Source organism: Bubalus kerabau, chromosome 23 (genome assembly GCF_029407905.1).
Source record: "Bubalus kerabau isolate K-KA32 ecotype Philippines breed swamp buffalo chromosome 23, PCC_UOA_SB_1v2, whole genome shotgun sequence".
Lineage (NCBI taxonomy): Eukaryota > Metazoa > Chordata > Mammalia > Artiodactyla > Bovidae > Bubalus > Bubalus kerabau.
Window position 1 is genome coordinate 37,342,227 of NC_073646.1, and position 18,430 is coordinate 37,360,656.

At 45.8% G+C, this 18,430-nt stretch overlaps 1 protein-coding gene across 1 annotated transcript; it reads left to right on the plus strand.

The window, feature by feature from the left end:
* Positions 1 to 837: 837 nt before the first annotated feature.
* Positions 838 to 11,248, plus strand: LOC129637883 (paired immunoglobulin-like type 2 receptor beta). The gene is made up of 7 exons (XM_055562187.1): positions 838 to 895; positions 1,207 to 1,596; positions 6,251 to 6,439; positions 9,484 to 9,514; positions 10,540 to 10,593; positions 10,977 to 10,998; positions 11,031 to 11,248. Exons 1-7 carry the CDS (start codon positions 841 to 843, stop codon positions 11,151 to 11,153), a joined length of 864 nt encoding a protein of 287 aa, XP_055418162.1. The 5' UTR covers positions 838 to 840; the 3' UTR covers positions 11,154 to 11,248.
* The last annotated feature ends 7,182 nt before the right edge of the window (positions 11,249 to 18,430 follow it).

The window sequence follows — 18,430 nt, forward strand, 5'->3', positions numbered from 1 at the left end:
GGGCCGGGCGGGTCTGAGCCCCAGGGTCCTCCCTGTAGAGTGAGCACAGACGGCCCTGCAGATCCAGCCCTCCATCTGCGGGTGGAGGCGTGGCCTCCAGAAGGTCCACCCTCTGGCAGGTGGGAAGCTGAGCCCCCTCACCTCCTCCCCTCAATGGGGTGTGAGACAGCACACAGGGAGCACCAGGGTGGGAGGGGCCTGGTGGGCCTTGGTTCTGCCTGAAGACTGAGGAGGGAGACACTGCAGGGGAGCCCTTGCCTGGAGGGAGAGGGGCCCAGAGCGGGCTGGCGCCCCCGTGTCTGAGGGGGGCTGAGCTTGACCACCAGCGGCTCCCCCCTGCTCCTCCCGGTGGGGCTGCAGCTGGGCAGGGACTCGGCCCCCACCTCTCCCTGAAGGAGCCTCAGCTGGTCCTGCTGCCGCCCCTTCCCCTGGGAGGAGAGACACTCAGAGAAGCAGAGACAAGGAGAGACACAGAGGCTGACTGCCAGGGAGATGTGAGGACGGGGAGGCAGGAGCCGAGCGGGGAGGAGGCCCAGCGGGCGCAGGTCAGGACCAGCCCCTCAGCGTGAAGACGGGGGCGGGGAGCCCCAGATCATGGCTCCCTTTGCACTGACCACAGGGAGGCCCTTTTGCAATAAAGGAAAAGAAGAAGCCAGGTTGATAAAGGAAGTGCCAGTCACTGTCGGGGGTGGGCGGGTTTGGGGAAGGCCCCCACCCTCCTCTGTCCTCTGAAGGAGCCTGGTCCTCAATCCTGGTGCTGAGACTCCCCCAGGGGCCCCCCAAGGCCTCCTGTCTGGCCTTGGCTCTGCCTGTCTTCTCAACCGGGAGGAAGGCAAGGCCATGAGGCTGCCCCTGCTGCTGCCCCTGCTGCTGCTGCCAGCGTCTCTGCAGGCTGGTGAGTGGCTGGCAGTGTCCTGCTCTGCCAGGGACCCCGGGGAGGGGCTGTGGCTGGGTGTGTGTAGAAGGGTCCCCTGGGGTAGCTGGCCAGGCCTCCCACCCCCAACAAACAAAGGGCGGGTCCCACAGTGCTGGGTCCCCCAACCCCTCACCCTCCTGCCTGCCCCAAGCCTGGAGAGGGGATCACGCAGGCCAGAGGGCCAGTCCTACCCCGTCACACGTCCCCCTGCAGGTGAGGGTGCCCGATGGTCTGGGGTCACCTTCTGTGTCTCTCCTGGTGGCTTCAGAGTCTCTCCCTCCCTCCTCTAGGTCACAGGACACAAAGAAATTCACAGCATCACTATGAGATGAAGCAACCAAGGGATCTCTCAGCCCCTGAGGGTGGCTCCATCCTCATCCCCTTCTCCTTCTCTTACTCCTGGGAATTAGCCAAGGATCCCAACATGAGAATATCCTGGAGATGGAATCACTTCCATGGGGAGTTCATCTACAACACAACCCCTCTGTTCACCCATAAGAATTTCAAGAACCGGCTCTTCCTGAACTGGGCAGAGCCTGAGAAGAATGGCTCCCTCCGGATCTCAAACCTGCGGAGGGAGGACGAGTCTGTGTACTTCTGCCAGGTGCAGTTGGACACACTGAGAGATGGCGAGAAGAGGTGGCAGTCCCTCGATGGGACCAAACTCACCATCACCCCCCGTGAGTCCAGCTGTCCTGCCTGAGGCTCTTGGAGGCCACTGGTGCCTCAGCCCTAGATGTGGCTTAGGCCCCTCCTTCTGACTCTTCTCTCAAACTCCTCTCCCTTCTCCCCTCTCCTCCCCAGGGCTCTGCCAACTTTACCCTTTTCACCTTAATCTTCCCCAACCCTGGACCACCTCCCTTGCCCATCCCCCTCTCTGCCCTCCAGATCCAGCCCCTCCCCCACCCCAGGCCCCCACACCCTCTGTGCTCCCAGCTGTCCTCCTTTCCTGCTCCAAGCTGGGCTCCACCCAGCCCCCTGCCCTAGCCCCACGTCCTCCAGGTGACTTGACACCCTCGGGGTGTGGCTCCTCCCCTTTGTCCTGAGTCCTGTGTGGAGCCCCAGCTGCCCCATCTCTGTCCCCCAACAGCCATGAGCTCAGCCCACATACACGGCAGGTGCTGAGGGGCCCCGTGTCCCCATCACCTGTTTTCCCATCTCCCCTTCCTTCCCTGCTCTGAACCCCAGAACATCAGTTCAACCATCCTTCCCTCGGTTCATCTCTCCTCGCTTTCCTTCTCCTTCTCCCTCCTTCCATCCCCTTTACCTCCTTCCCCCTCTCCTCACCACCCCCCCATGTGGTTCCAGTCACCCTGTCCCTGTGTCCACCCTGACGGTGCCCCTCTGTCCTGGTCATGACGAGGCAGCAGTCCCGGCAGCTCGCCTGACTGTGCCCCACATCCCGGGGGGGACACCTTGGCAGCATCGCCGCAGCTGACCTTCCGCACGACCCTATGTAACAGTTGGTCCTGCTGCCGTCCTTGGACAGCAAACACCTGCCCCATCACTCCTGGTGCAGGCGGGGTTTGACCCCAGTTTAATCCCAGAACCTCTTCTCTAAACCGTGAGCCTCTCAACCTCACCTACTGACCTGTCATCTCGTTGTCTTGAGTATTTTTAACCCAACAATGGACGTGTTGCATTAACAGATCTCCCTCTGTCACTCAATGGGCCATCGGAACTTGAACCTCAATTTATTTAACCTCAATTTATTTTTCTCCAGAGCAACAGGGGTGGGGTCCTCTCTGACAGTCACAGGCAGTAAGGGGGTTGTTGTCTATAACTTTTTAGAAAACTAGTGATTGACTAAGATAGTTTGCTTTAATAATCACTTGTGCTGGAAATTCTAAACAGTGTCCACCAGGGATGATGGCTCTGGGCTGGGAAGGGCACTCTCTCTGACTCCTCCCTTGGAAAACGACTGCCCCTTCTTGACCACTATGCTGATTTCAAAGCAAACAGATAGTGACTCAGATCTGAATTCACCAAGACAGCCTTGGATTAATATTTCCTGTCTCCTCCATATTTCCTTAAATGACCTTTTCTGAGAGGTTTTTGGCCTCCTTAGATCCCTCTTCTTCCTTTTCTAATTCCCTAACTTCCTCTCCATTCTTTGTTTTTATTATTAGTGTGTAACATTATCTTTTGAATGTTTACTTTTTATAATTTAAGTTGTAAAAGTAAAGCATAAGTTTTGACCAAAATGGAGAGTTATATGCACATGTTTATCTCCACTCCCTCTCAAAATCTAATGAATGACAGTGAAGGGAGTTTTTAAGACAAAAACCAGCAACGAACAAAAAAATTTGTGATCTAGGAGGACAAAAACAAAATTGGGGAAGCTGGAAATAGATGTATATAACTCACTCAGGAGATCACAGGAGTTAAACCCTAAGCCAGCAATGGGGACAACCAGAAAAAAAGCAATTCACGCTACAAACCCCCTTAAAGGGTCATAAATGTGAACCCCTAATATCCCTGCTGGGAAAGATTGAAAGCAGGAGAAGGGGATAACAGAGGATGAGATGGTTGGATGGCATCACTGACTCAATGGACATGAGTTTGAGTAAGCTCCGGGAGTTGGTGATGGACAGGGAAGCCTGGCGTGCTGCAGTCCATGGGATCGCCAAGAGTCGGACACGACTGAGCAACTGAGCTGAACTGAATATCCCTGAAGGAGGGTATGAAGCAGTCCAGATTATGGTTGCAGATTCAGTTCAGTTCAGTTCAGTCACTCAGTCATGTCCGACTCTTTGCGACCCCGTGAATCGCAGCATGCCACGCCTCCCTGTCCATCACCAACTGTTGCTGTCCAGTAACTAAGTCGAGTCTGACTCTCTTCAACCTCATGGACTATAGCAAGCCAGATTCCCCTGTCCTCCACTATCTCCCATAGTTTGCTCAGATTCATGTCCATTGAGTCACTCATGCTATCTAGCCATTTTATCCTCTGCCACCCCTATCTCCTTCTGCCTTCAATCTTTCCCAGCACCAGGGTCTTTTCCAGTGAGTTGGCTCTTCACATCAGGTGAGGTGCCCAAAGTATTGGAGCTTCAACTTAAGCATCAGTCCCTACAATGAATATTCAGGCTTGATTTCCTTTAGGACTGACTGGTTTGATCTCCTTGCAGTCCAAGGGACTCTCAAGAGTCTTCTCCAACACCACAGTTCAAAAGCGTCAATTGTTCACTGCTCAGCCTACTTTATGATCCAGCTCTCACATCTGTACATGACTACTGGAAAAATCATAGCTTTGACCATACAGACTTTTGTCAGCAAAGTGACATCTCTGCTTTTTAATATGCTGTCTAGGTTTGTCATAGCTATACTTCCAAGGAGCAAGGAAGGAAATTTCATTTCACGGCTGCAGTCACCATCCACAATGATTTTGGAGCCCAGGAAAATAAAATCTATCACTGCTTTCATTTTTTCTCCTTTTGTTTGCAATGAAGTGATGGGACCAGATGCCATGATCTTAGATTTTTTAATATTGAGTTTCAAGCCAGCTTTTTCATTCTTGTCTTTCATTCATCCTCATTAAGAGGCTCTTTAATTCCTCTGCACTTAATGCCATTAGAGTGATAGTATCTGCATATCTGAGGTTGTTGATATTTCTCCCAGCAATCTTGATTCCAGCTTGTGTTTCATCCAGCCCGGCATTTCATATGATGTACTCTGCATATAAGTTAAATAAGGAGGGTAACACTACATAGCCTTGTCGTGCTCCTTTCCAATTTTTCCAAACCAGTCAATTTGTTCCATGTCAGGTTCTAACTGTTGCTTCTTGACCCGCACACAGGTTCTGAGAGACAAGTAAGGTGGTCTGGAACTCCCATCTCTTTAAGAATTTCCATAGTTAGTTGTGATCCACACAGTCAAAGGCTTTAGTTAGTCAATGAACCTGAAGAAGCTGTTTTTCTGGAACTCCCTTGCTTTCTCCATGATCTGCCTCCTCAAACCCAGGTTGTACATCTGGAAGTTTTGGAATTAGAATTGCATCATTTTCTGTATTTCTATGTTCTGGAAACTTCTGTCTGGGAATTATCCAGTCCTTGAATTTTCACAAGAATTTAGCCATTACACCTTCTGAGCTTGAAATCTCTACAAAAGGTAGTTCTTTAAAACTGTCCTCAATTTCTTCTTTGTCTGCCCATTAAAGTTTACTATTTTTTAATTCTTTTCAATTTGTGTTTGTCTCAGAAAATCAGCCATTTCACATAGCTTTGTAGATTTCTCAATGATTTTCTCAATGCATGTATAATTTCAATACTGTTTTGACACTGTTAGATTTATAAGAGTCTTGTTTGCTTTCTGGTTTGTTTTTCTCTAAGTGCCTCCTGCATTTTTCATTCCTTCTGCTGTTCTATTTCCTTAAATATGTATCCAGTCTAGGTTTTCATTACTTTCAAACTACGAGTGTCCTTAGAGCTGCCTCCTCACTATTTTCGTTACTCGTTTCTTGGATGCTAATCTTTCATTCATTTAAAACATCTTCACATTTAAAATAATGAAAGTTTATAGAAGCTTTAGTTTTGTAGGGTGTTTATCTGATATGTTAGTAAAATTAAATAATTTAAAAATCTTAGTTGAGGGATGGTATTTATAGTTTTATTATTAATTTCTAATAAGAGTGGACATGAATTTGGTCCACACTAACCAGAAGACTTCATTGGAATTTGGGATTTTCTTCCCTTTAGTGGGGTATTAAGCAATTTTTTAATTGTCTGTTAAAAGAGGTACAGTCTATTTGTAGGACTTAGAAATTAAGTTAACCTTAGAAATGCATTCCAGTATACATTAGGTACAGACAAATACTGTTTGATTCCACTTACAGGAGGTCCCTAGAACAGTCATATTCACAGAATCAGAAAGAAGACTGCTGGGGCAGGGGCTGGGGGGAAGGGGAATTGGGGGACAGAGCTTCAGTTTATGAAGGTGAAAAATCCAGGAGATGGATGGAGGTGAGACTTGTACAATAGTGTGAATGTACTTAATGCCACTGAACTATACAGTTAAATATAGTTAAAATAGTAATTTTCATGTTATTTGTCTTTTACCACAATAAATAATTTTTTATCCTGTGATTTAGTTCACCTATGGGTAGGTAGTAAAATGAGGTTCTGAGGTCATAGCACTGATCAGTGGTAGACTCAGGATTTTAAAGATGTGAAGAGGATTCAGAGCTTCCATCGTCACCTCTTGTTACTCTGCTCCCTGTGGGAGAGCTTCAGAGACCTGCTCCCCACCCCCACTTTCCCCAAACTAAGGAACAAGATGTGACAGCTTCACCCAGATACCTCCAGCCCTTTAGTGAAGAACTTGCATATTTTTCAGGCAGCAAGACAACCACCTGGGGTCCTACCACCACCACAGCTGGCCTCGGGGGCTCAGAGGGCAAAAAGAGTTCCAAGCTGTGGTCCCTGACCATGGAAGCTATAGTCGGGTTGGCGCTGGCCAGCATTCTGTTGCTCAAGATCCCAATCATGGGACTGACTGTGTACCTCGGGTGGAAGAGAAGCAAAGGTAAGTGGTCAGGGACCCCTAACCTCTCCCCAAGATTCCCAGCTCGGTGTTTCTCAGAGCCTACTGCACCAGATGACCAGGGGTGCTCAGTTAAAATGCAAGGTCCTGCTGGACCTGAGGTCTGAGCTTGGGAATCTGAATTTTTAGTGACCTCCTCAGGCGGCATTCGTGTGCTATCAAATTTGGGACCTACCGTGTCTGTGTGCATGGAGGGAGAGGCCAGATCCTGGAAAAGTTTAAGAGAGAAAACCAGTATGACTTGGTGATTGCATTGGTGTGAGGGTGAAGGAGTGGGAATAAGTCCTATGTTTCCAACTTGGGCAAATGAGGCCATGGTGAGATCATCAAGTAAATTAGGGAGCAGAGGAGGTCAAGGACCATGATTGGGAAAGAAGAATGAGTCTTGAGTTTGGGATGGTTTATGTTTGTTTGGCATCTGAGTAGAGATGCCCATCAGAAATTTGGATGTATGCATTTACAGCTGAAAGAGACCACAGGGCAAGAGGCATTAACTATTTATGCCACAACAAACTCCAAAACTGATTTGAAATATTTTTTTTTAATTTGCAATATGGGAACTTCCCTAGTGGTCCAGTGGTTAAGAATCTGCTTTGCAATGCCGGGGATGCAGGTTTGATCCCTGGTGGCAGAACTAAGATCCCAAATGCTGCAGAGCAACTAAGCCTGCATGCCAAAATTACTGAAGCCCACACACCGCTAGACAGTCAGTGCATCACAGGGAAGATCATGCATGACAAACACAGATCCCTTTTGTTGCAACAAGACATGGCACAGCAAAATAAGTACATAAATAATTTTTAAAATTTGTAGTGAGCGATGAGCCCTGTCAGATTGTAAAGCTCAGAGCTTGAAAAGCACAGAATTGGGCATTCCTGCAGCCAAATCCTGCTTCACACTCTGGCCTGGTAAACTCTGGCACACTAATACTACTGCTGTGAGCCTGAACTTACTGATCGGTAAAATGGGAATGAAAACAGTACTTCCCTGGTGTTGTCATGACAAACAAAAGGTATTTAGAATAGATCCTGCTGCAGAGTAAGCACTATATGAGCATGAGCACTTATAATTAAGCTACAACAATTAAAATTATGTAATTCTGGGTTAAATAGGTAAACAAATGGAGTAAAAGTGAAAAATCAGATACAAGCAGGGCAAAAACAGATCCAAATATATGCAGGAATTTAGTAGGTTAAAAGAAAGCATTTCTAATCAAGGAGGAATAATGAGTATTTCTGGAATAATGGAGTCACAGCTGAGAAAGAATAATATTAGCTCCCTGCCTTATAATTTGCACCAAAATTGAAGATATAAATGAGGAAAAAATAATCCTAGTGCTAGTAGGAAGCAGGTGAAACTATTTTACAACCATGGGTTGAAGATGACTGGACTAAATATCCAGTATGACAAAATATCCAAAGCCATAAATAAAAATATTTATAAATGCAACTACATACAAATTGGTTTTTATTTTTTTTATTTTTTACAAATTGGTTTTTTAATTCTGCAGAGCGAAAACCACAGTGGTTGTCTCCTGAGAGTGAGAATGAGGGTCAGAGATGAAGAGAAAATGTGACATAGTCACTGTGGAAATGCAAAATGGTATTTGAGGATCAACTCAGATGAGAAACCACAAATGGGTAAAAACATCATTGCACATAGTTATGTCTTCCCCCAGCAGTATTCAAGCATGCAGGTTTAGAAACATTTAGGAACTACTGGTTAGAATTTGCATACAATTGTTAGCACCAAAATCCAGAAGGAATGGTTAAGTTAAACAACAGAGTTTACTTTTTCCCCCTCATATAAAAGAATGTGGAGCCAGAGAGCAGAAGCTGCCATCCATAAGCACTGAGGTTCCTACCTTTCTGTTCACTGTTCTGCATTTTGGCTTCTCTCCTGAAGGCCACCTCATGGTTCATTATGGCTGCTAGAATTCCAGCCATTATTTCTGAATCCAATTAGGATGAAAGAACAAAAAGACTATTCCCCAGCTGTCTGTCCTCCTTTTAAAGAGCCTTTGTCAAGTCCTACCCACAACTTCCCCTTATGTCTTATTGGTGATATTTAAAATTTTTTTTTACTTAAATGATGGTTGCTGTCTTTTTTGGGGGGGTGGGGGGAGGAGGTTCTTCGTTGTGGCCCGCAGGCTTTCTCTTTGTGGCACTTGGGCTTAGGTGCCCTGTGCAGCTTGTGGAATTTAGTTACCTGCACCCCATCCCACCCCACCCCCACCACCCAGGGATTGAACCTGTGTCCCTTGCATTGGAAGACAGATTCTTAACCACTGGACTACTTGGGAAGTCCCTTATATGTTAGATTTAGTTATAGATCCTACATCTGTCTGTTGGGGGGCACCCAGCCACTCCAGATAAAATCAAGTTTCTGTAACTGAACAAGGAAGAGTGGATATGGGGCAACAAACAGTATCCCCTGCCTCAGGGAGCATCCACGATTGGAGACGTGTCAACAAGTGTGGCAGAAGCACAGGGGGACCCAGGGTATCAGGGAGCCCATGAGAGGGCACAGGTGGAGAGGAGAGGGCTCAGCAGGGGGCTTGGGTAACCTGAGAGAGAGTGGATCATCAGGACAAGAATGCAGTGAGGTCACGCACAGGTACAGACGGATGATGACTGAAGAGAGCCAGAAAGAAAGATAGCTGAGCATAAAAATACTAGTGTTTGCTCTGTCAGAGTTCTCAGTCCCAGTGATTAAAAAGAAAGAGGAAAGAAAATGAGTCCAGGATTTGGCTGAGTGGACCTGAGGTAGCCTGAGTTGGGGGGAGGTCAAGACCACCGTGTCAGAGAGTGACAGGGCTCTGGGTGCGAGAAGAGCTGCTCTCCTGACTGGTGTGGAAGACAAGGCAGCACAGGTGCGGGCAGCCTTAGGGTGCCACTGGGGAGGGGGAGGTCAGCTCTGAGTCCTGAGCCCTTCCCAGGGAGGTTTCAGCTGGGATGGGGCAGATAAGCAGGGAGGAGACAGGCCTCCGTGGATGGCACAGTGACTCGCTGTTGGTCCTCCTACAGGTGTGCAGACTGAAGCCAGGACCCCAGCCAGGTGAGCGCTTGTCCTCCAGTATGGGGGGGAGGGGGGCGGGGAGTGCTATTTTATGAGCAAGAAGTTTCCTCCCAAGCGCAGCACCAGGGAGCCTTTCATGGGCCTCCCCTCCTGGACCTCCATCCACATCCCCCCAAGTCCCCAAAGGCCAGGCTCTTCACTTTCTGAGGCTCCTGATCCTTAAACAGTCAGAGCCATGCCCCAGCACTTTCTCTGACTCTACCCCAGAACATCTCCCTTTGTCTGTCTCTGGCACCCGCCTTTCCTCCTTCCATCCTCAGGTCTCAGCCTTTCCCTCTGTTCATCCTGGTTTGTCTCCGCCTTGAACACCGTCCTTCCAGAACACACCTGTCTCCTCCACTCTCTGTCCCCTTTCTTGCTCCTCTTCCAGTCTGTCCTTTGCCCTGTGACTCAGGGCCTCTGGCTGCTCCGCCCTGTCTCTCCTTAGAGCAGCTTCCCTCCGGCCCCCAGCCTGGCTCCCTCTCTTCTGGCCCCTGCTCCTCTTCCTTTCCTCTCACCCTCCTCACCACCCACCGCTTTCCTTTCTCATCCTCTCTGCCACGTCCAGGCTTTTCCTTCTCACAGCCCTTTCCTCCTTTCTCGCCTTCTTGTCTCTTGACAGTGTCCTCCTGGGACACCTCCCCGGATGGCGTCTCCTTGGGGACCATGGCCTGAGCACCGCCCAGGGGACCAGAGAGAAGCTCCCTGGTTCTCACGCTCCAGTTTGGACACAGGCGCTGCCACAGAAAGGACAGGCACCCCCTCCTGCTTCTCCTCCCTGCTCCCCTCAATAAAGCTGCTTCTCTGCAAGAGTGCACCCCAGTCAGCTCTCAGGGACGTTGCTACACTGCAAACGGCCCCTCATCCCCGTCCAGACAGCCTCCGTCTGAGCCTCAAACCTCTGCCTTCATCTCCAAGTGTGCAGGCAGGTCACAGAGCCCCCAGTGAGAGGAGCAGCCCAAGGCAGGTGGTAGCTCTTTTCTGCCCAGACTCTGACACATCACTGCCCTCCTGTTCCCACTCAGGGAGTCCTTCAAAAACACGGAAGAGAATTACGAGAACATTGGGAATAAAGGTAAGCCCTGCCGCCATCATTCCCGCTCTCACCTGGGTCTTCCTTCTCCTCCCCACACCCCCTCCCCACACAGGTGCCCTCAGCATCCTCCTCTCTCCCCTGCCTCACCCACCCTCCCCTGAGACCCTGGTCCTGACCTAGAGATGACCTCACTGCTGGAGCCCCTGCCCGTTTCTCTACCCTGGCTGCCTGGTCGCCTGACTCCAGTACATCTTGTTTTTTTTTCTAAGACAACATATAAAACCAGAGCACAACAATAACATAAGCAGCTCCGGTTAGGGCCTGAAAGCATGAGAGGGAAGTTAGAGGAGGTGGGGTGGATGGACAGAGGGACTACTGTCCTACATGGTGTCAGTAGGGGATCAGCTGTGGGATCGTGGCTCTGAGATGGGACCCCTTCCCCTCTGCTGTCTCACCTCCTCCCTCTTCTTTCTCCCCCAGGATGATGCTGGAGTCCTCCATGCCTCCCTCACCCTCTCCAGCTTGACCTCACCAACTCAGGAGCGCCTCCCCTCCCCCCTCCCCACTGGGAACCACAGGAAGAGACCCTATACTCTGTCTTAAAGACCTAAGGAGTAGGGCTGAGTGAGGACCTCCTTCGAGTCAGCTGCGCACAGGGATCTCAGTTCCTCATAATCACCCTGGCCAGACACAGACAGCTCAGAGGCCTGCAGGTGCTGAAAGTCACCAAGGACCTGAGAGTCACACAGCCCCCTGCTCCAATTTCCTCTTCAACTTTCCAGCCTTTCACCACAAAAATAAAAGGACCTGTACAATTTGCCTGAACACATCTAAGGAGAAAGCTGATGTCACCTTCAAGTTCTGTCCTTCCAGAAAGTGATAAAATGAACCATAATAGCTCAACTGGAATTCCATCACCTCCACTAGCTTTGTTCATAGTGATGCTTTCTAAAGCCCATTTGACTTCACATTCCAGGATGTCTGGCTCTAGGTCAGTGATCACACCATCGTGATTATCTGGGTCGTGAAGCTCTTTTTTATACAGTTCTGTGTATTCTTGCCACCTCTTCTTAGTATCTTCTGCTTCTGTTAGGTCCATACCATTTCTGTCCTTTATCGAGCCCATCTTTGCATGAAATGCCCCCTTGGTATCTCTAATTTTCTTGAAGAGATCTCTAGTCTTTCCCATTCTGTTGTTTTCCTCTATTTCTTTGCATTGATCGCTGAGGAAGGCTTTCTTATCTCTCTTTGCTATTCTTTGGAACTCTGCATTCAGATGCTTATATCTTTCCTTTTCTCCTTTGCTTTTCGCTTCTCTTCTTTTCACAGCTATTTGTAAGGCCTCCCCAGACAGCCATTTAGCTTTTTTGCATTTCTTTTCCATGGGGATGGTCTTGATCCCTGTCTCCTGTACAATGTCATGAACCTCCGTCCATAGTTCATCAGGCACTCTGTCTATCAGATCCAGTCCCTTAAATCTATTTCTCACTTCCACTGTATAATCATAAGGGATTTGATTTAGGTCATACCTGAATAGTCTAGTGGTTTTCCCTACTTTCTTCAATTTAAGTCTGAATTTGGCAATGAGTTCATGATCTGAGCCACAGTCAGCTCCCGGTCTTGTTTTTGCTGACTGTATAGAGCTTCTCCATCTTAGGCTGCAAAGAATATAATCAGTCTGATTTCGGTGTTGACCATCTGGTGATGTCCATGTATAGAGTCTTCTCTTGTGTTGTTGGAAGAGGGTGTTTGCTACGACCAGTGCGTTCTCTTGGCAAAACTCTATTAGTCTTTGCCCTGCTTCATTCCGTATTCCAAGGCCAAATTTGCCTGTTACCCCAGGTGTTTCTTGACTTCCTACTTTTGCATTCCGGTCCCATATAATGAAAAGGACATCTTTTTGGGGTGTTAGTTCTAAAAGGTCTTGTAGGTCTTCATAGAACTATTCAGCTTCAGCTGCTTCAGCGTTACTGGTTGGGGCATAGACTTGGATTACTGTGATATTGAATGGTTTGCCTTGGAAACAAGCAAAGATCATTCTGTTGTTTTTGATATTGCATCCAAGTACTGCATTTCCGACTCTTTTGTTGACCATGATGGCTACTCCATTTCTTCTAAGGGATTCCTGCCCGCAGTAGTAGATATAATGGTCATCTGAGTTAAATTCACCCATTCCAGTCCATTTTAGATCGCTGATTCCTAGAATGTCGACGTTCACTCTTGCCATCTCCTGTTTGATCACTTCCAATTTGCCTTGATTCATGGACCTGACATTCCAGGTTCCTATGCAATATTGCTCTTTACAGCATCAGACCTTGCTTCTATCACCAGTCGTATCCACAGCTGGGTATTGTTTTTGCTTTGGCTCCATCCCTTCATTCTTTCTGGAGCTATTTCTCCACTGATCTCCAGTAGCATATTGGGCATCTACCAACCCAGGGAGCTCCCCTTTCAATATCCTATCATTTTGCCTTTTCATACTGTTCATGGGGTTCTCAAGGCAAGAATACTGAAGTGGTTTTCCATTCCCATCTCCAGTGGACCACATTCTGTCAGACCTCTCCACCATGACCCTCCCATCTTGGGTGACCCCAGACAGCATGGCTTAGTTTCATTGAGTTAGACAATGCTGTGGTCCGTGTGATCAGATTGGCTAGTTTTCTGTGATTATGGTTTCAGTGTGTCTGCCCTCTGATGCCCTCTCGCAACACCTACCATCTTACTTGGGTTTCTCTTACCTTGGACAATGGGTATCTCCTCATGGCACTCAATATGCCAGCAAATTTGGAAAACTCAGCAGTGGCCACAGGACTGGAAAAGGTCAGTTTTCATTCCAATCCCAAAGAAAGGCAATGCCAAAGAATGCTCAAACTACCGCACAATTGCACTCATCTCACATGCTAGTAAAGTAATGCTCAAAATTCTCCAAGCCAGACTTCAGCAATACATGAACTGTGAACTTCCAGATGTTCAAGCTGGTTTTAGAAAAGGCAGAGGAACCAAATTGCCAACATCCGCTGGATCAATTGAAAATGCAAGAGAGTTCCAGAAAAACATCTATTTCTGCTTTATTGACTATGCCAAAGCCCTTGACTGTGTGGATCACAATAAACTGTGGAAAATTCTGAAAGAGATGGGAATACCAGACCACCTGACCTGCCTCTTGAGAAACCTATATGCAGGTCAGGAAGCAACAGTTAGAACTTCCTGGAACATGGAACAACAGACTGGTTCTGCTTTATTGACTATGCCAAAGCCCTTGACTGTGTGGATCACAATAAACTGTGGAAAATTCTGAAAGAGATGGGAATACCAGACCACCTGACCTGCCTCTTGAGAAACCTATATGCAGGTCAGGAAGCAACAGTTAGAACTTCCTGGAACATGGAACAACAGACTGGTTCCAAATAGGAAAAGGAGTACATCAAGGCTGTATATTGTCAACCTGCTTATTTAACTTATATGCAGAGTACATCATGAGAAACACTGGGCTGGAAGAAGCACAAGCTGGAATCAAGATTGCTGGGAGAAATATCAATAACCTCAGCTATGCAGATGACACCACCCTTATGGCAGAAAGTGAAGAGGAACTAAAAAGCCTCTTGATGAAAGTGAAAGAGAAGAGTGAAAAAGTTGGCTTAAAGCTTAACATTCAGAAAACGAAGATCATGGCATCTGGTCCCATCACTTTATGGGAAATAGATGGGGAAACAGTGGAAACAGTGTCAGACTTTGGTTTTTTAGGCTCCAAAATCACTGCAGATGGTGATTACAGCCATGAAATTAAAAGACGCTTACTCCTTGGAAGGAAAGTTATGACCAACCTAGTTAGCATATTAAAAAGCAGAGACATTACTTTGCCAACAAAGGTCCGTCTAGTCAAGGCTATGGTTTTCCCAGTGGTCATGTATGGATGTGAGAGTTGAACTGTGAAGAAGGCTGAGCGCCGAAGAATTGATGCTTTTGAACTGTGGTGTTGGAGAAGACTCTTGAGAGTCCCTTGGACTGCAAGGAGATCCAACCAGTAGTTCCTAAAGGATATCAGTCCTGGGTGTTCTTTGGAAGGACTGATGCTAAAGCTGAAACTCCAGTACTTTGGCCACCTCATATGAAGAGTTGACTCATTGGAAAAGACCCTGATGCTGGGAGGGATTGGGGGCAGGAGGAGAAGGGGACGACAGAGGATGAGATGGCTGGATGGCATCACCGACTCAATGGACATGAGTCTGAGTGAACTCCGGGAGTTGGTGATGGACAGGGAGGCCTGGCGTGCTGTGATTCATGGGGTTGCCAAGAGTTGGACATGACTGAGCGACTGAACTGAATAGATAGCTCACACCCAGATCCCTCCCCTAGTACTTCTGTTTAGTGACTGCCTCAGGCCAGAGATAAATAAATCCCCAAACACTGGTAATCAGTCTGGAACTCAAGGTCTGTCCCCCTAATCTAACCCTTCTGCTTTTCTTAGGATAATAACTAGGATGTGTTGTGTTCATGCTTTTCGTGCATCACCTCATTTCAGCATCATCAGCCACGCTATATGGCACTAGATATACCATCTGAGACAGGATAAGAATCAGAATGGTCATAGCGCTTTTCCCAAGGCCATGTTGCTAGTAAGTGGCTGAGGCAGGATGTGAACTCAGACCTGCCCTCTCGATGTCCTTCTCCCAGGACTCAGGTGTCATCGCCTTCCCAGATCCCTATACTGACAGGTCTCCCACCAGAAGGCACCATGTGCCCAGTGACATGGAGAAGCAGAGAAAAAAGCCAAAGCTGAGCAAGTGGTTAGAGATGAACCAAACCACATTAACTAATAACCTGGTTTACTAATATATAAGCTGCACAACTCTAACTTTAGCCAAGTAACCTCACAGCCAATGAACAATCCCATCAATAGACTACTTCATCCAACAAATGAGAATACACATTTTTTCCCATGGTCACATAGAACATTCACCAAGATATACCATATTCTGGGTCACAAAATACATCCAAATAAATGTAAAAGGTTAGAAATCATGCAGTGTCTGTTCTCAGACTGCAATGGAATTAAACTAGAAGTTTCAGTAATGGAAAGATAACTGGACAATCCAAAATACATGTAGATTAAACAGCATGCTTCTTAATTCATATAGATCAAAGAAGAAATCACAAGATAAATTTTAAAATATTTTTAATTCAATAAAAGTGAAAGGACAACTTGTCAAAATTATCAGATGGAACAAAAGTAGTGCTTAGAAGGAAACTCATGGCACTGAATATGTTTATTAGAAAAGAATAAAGATATAAAATCCATAATCTAAGATTCATTAGGAATCAGGAAATTTGACTGAACTGAATTTCCTAAGATTCAATCTTAGGAAACTAGAAAAAGAAGGGTAATTTAATTCAAAGTAAACAGAAGAAAAGAATGATAAGTATTAGAGCAGAAATGAATGAAATCAAATATAGAAAATCAATACAGAAAATAAACAAAACCAAAAGATCAATAAAATTGACAAGACTCTAGGCAGACTACTAAGAAAAAATTAAGAAAAAGTAAATTACTAAAAATTACTAATATTAGAAGTAAAAGAGTGGAGATCACTACAGATCACATAGACATTAAAAGGATAATAAAGGAAACTCTATCTCCACAAATTTGTTAACCTAGATGAAATGGACCAATTCCTTGAAATACACAATCTGCCAAAACTCCAATAAGAAAAAAATAGACAATCTGAATAGGCCTATATCTATTAAAGAAATTGACTTGACAATTAGTTACCTTCCAAAACAGAAAACACCAAGTCCAGATGGGTTCACTGGTAAATTCTTACCAAACATTTAAGTAAGGAATTATGTCAATTTTCTACAATCTTTTTCAGAGGATAGAAGCAGAGAAAATATTCCCTAACTTGTTCTATGAGAGCAGCATTTCCTAAATACCAAAATAGACAAAGACGTTACAAGAAAACTACAGGCTTCATGAACAGACTTGCATCTGACCACATCCCACACCCATTCATGATTTTAAAAAAAGCCTCTAAGTAAACTAGAAACAGAATGGGACTTTCTCATTGTGATAAAGAATATCTACCAAAAAACTAACACCTAACATTATACTTGGGCTTCCCTGATGGCTCAGCAGTAAAGAATTCACAGGAGATGTGAGTTTGATCCCTGGGTCAAGAAAATCTCCTGGAGAAGGAAATGACAACCCACTCCAGTATTCTTGCCTGGGACATCCCATGGACAGAGAAACCTGGTGGGCTATAGTCCATGCGATCACAAAAGAGCTAGACATGACTCAGCAACCAAACAACAACAACAACATCATACTTAATGGAGAGAAACTTGAATCTTTCCCACCAAGATCAGGTACAAGGCAAGGATGTCCCCTCTCACCACTCTGTTTCCACAACGTGAAATAGAAGTCCTTGATAAGGCAATACGGTAAGAGAAGGAAATAAAGGTTTTCAGATTGGGAAGGATGACAAAACTGTCTTTGCTTGCACATGACATGATTATTTATGTAGAAAATCTGAAAGACTTGACAAAACAAACATAAAAATCCTAGAGCTAATAAATGACTGTAGCAAGGTTACAAGTTATACATTTAACATAAAGTCAATTGCTTTCTTATATACTAACAATGAAAAAACAGAATTTAGAGAAAAACAAAAACATTATCACTGACACTAGCAACCCCCAAAATGAAATACTTAGGTATAAATCTAACAGCATATATACAAGAGCTTTATGAGAAAAATTACAAAACTCTGATGAAGTCAAAGAAATAAATAAATGGAGAAATATTTCTTGTTCATGGACAGGAAGAATCAATGTTGCCAATATGTCAGTTCTTCCCAACTTGTTCTACAGATTCAATGCAACCAATCAAAATCCAAGAAAGTTACTTTATAGACATTGACAAACTTACTCGACTTGTGGACACAGTGACGGAAAAAGAAGGTGGGATAAACTGAGAGAGTAGCACTGAAACATACACATTACCATCTGTAAATCAGGTAACTAGTGGGAAGTTGCTATGTAACGCAGGGATTTCAATCCAGTGCTCTGGGACAATCTACAGCGATGGGATGGGGTGGGGGTAGGAGGGAGGTTCCAGAGGGAGGAGACATATGTACACTTATGGCTGATTCATGTTGTATGGTAGAAACCAACATACATTGTAAAGCAATTATCCTCCAATTAAAACTTAAAAAAATAAATGAAGCTTATATGGAGAGGCAAAAGACCCAGAATAACCAACAATACTGAAGGAGAAGAACAAAGCTGGAGGACTGACCCTACCCATCTTCAAGATGTATACTAATGAAGATGGTGTGGCATTGGCGAGAGAACTGACAAACAGATCAATGGAACAGAATGGAGAACCCAGAAATAGATCCCCATAAATACAGTCTGATCTTTGACAAAGGAGCAAAGGAAATACAATGGAGCAAAGATAGTTTCTTCAACAAATAGCACTGGAACAACTGGACAGTCTCAGAGGAAAAAAAGACTCTAGACACAGATCTTACACTTTCCACAAAAATTAACTCAGAATGGATTATACCTAAATGTAAAATTCCTAGAAGGTAACTAGGAAACAATCTGACTATTTTGGGTATGAAAAGTGAAAGAGTTAGTTACTCAGTCATGTCTGACTCTTTGCAACACCATGGACTGTAGCCTGCCAGGCTCCTCTGTCCTTGGAATTTTCCAGGCAGAAATACTGGGGTGGGTAGCCATTCCCTTCTCCAGGGGATCTTCCTGACCCATGGATCAAACCCAGGTCTCTGTTTATTGTCTGAGCTACCGGGGAAGCCCACTTCAAGTATGGTGAATCCTTTTTAAACACTATCAAAGACATGATCCATGAAAGAAATAAT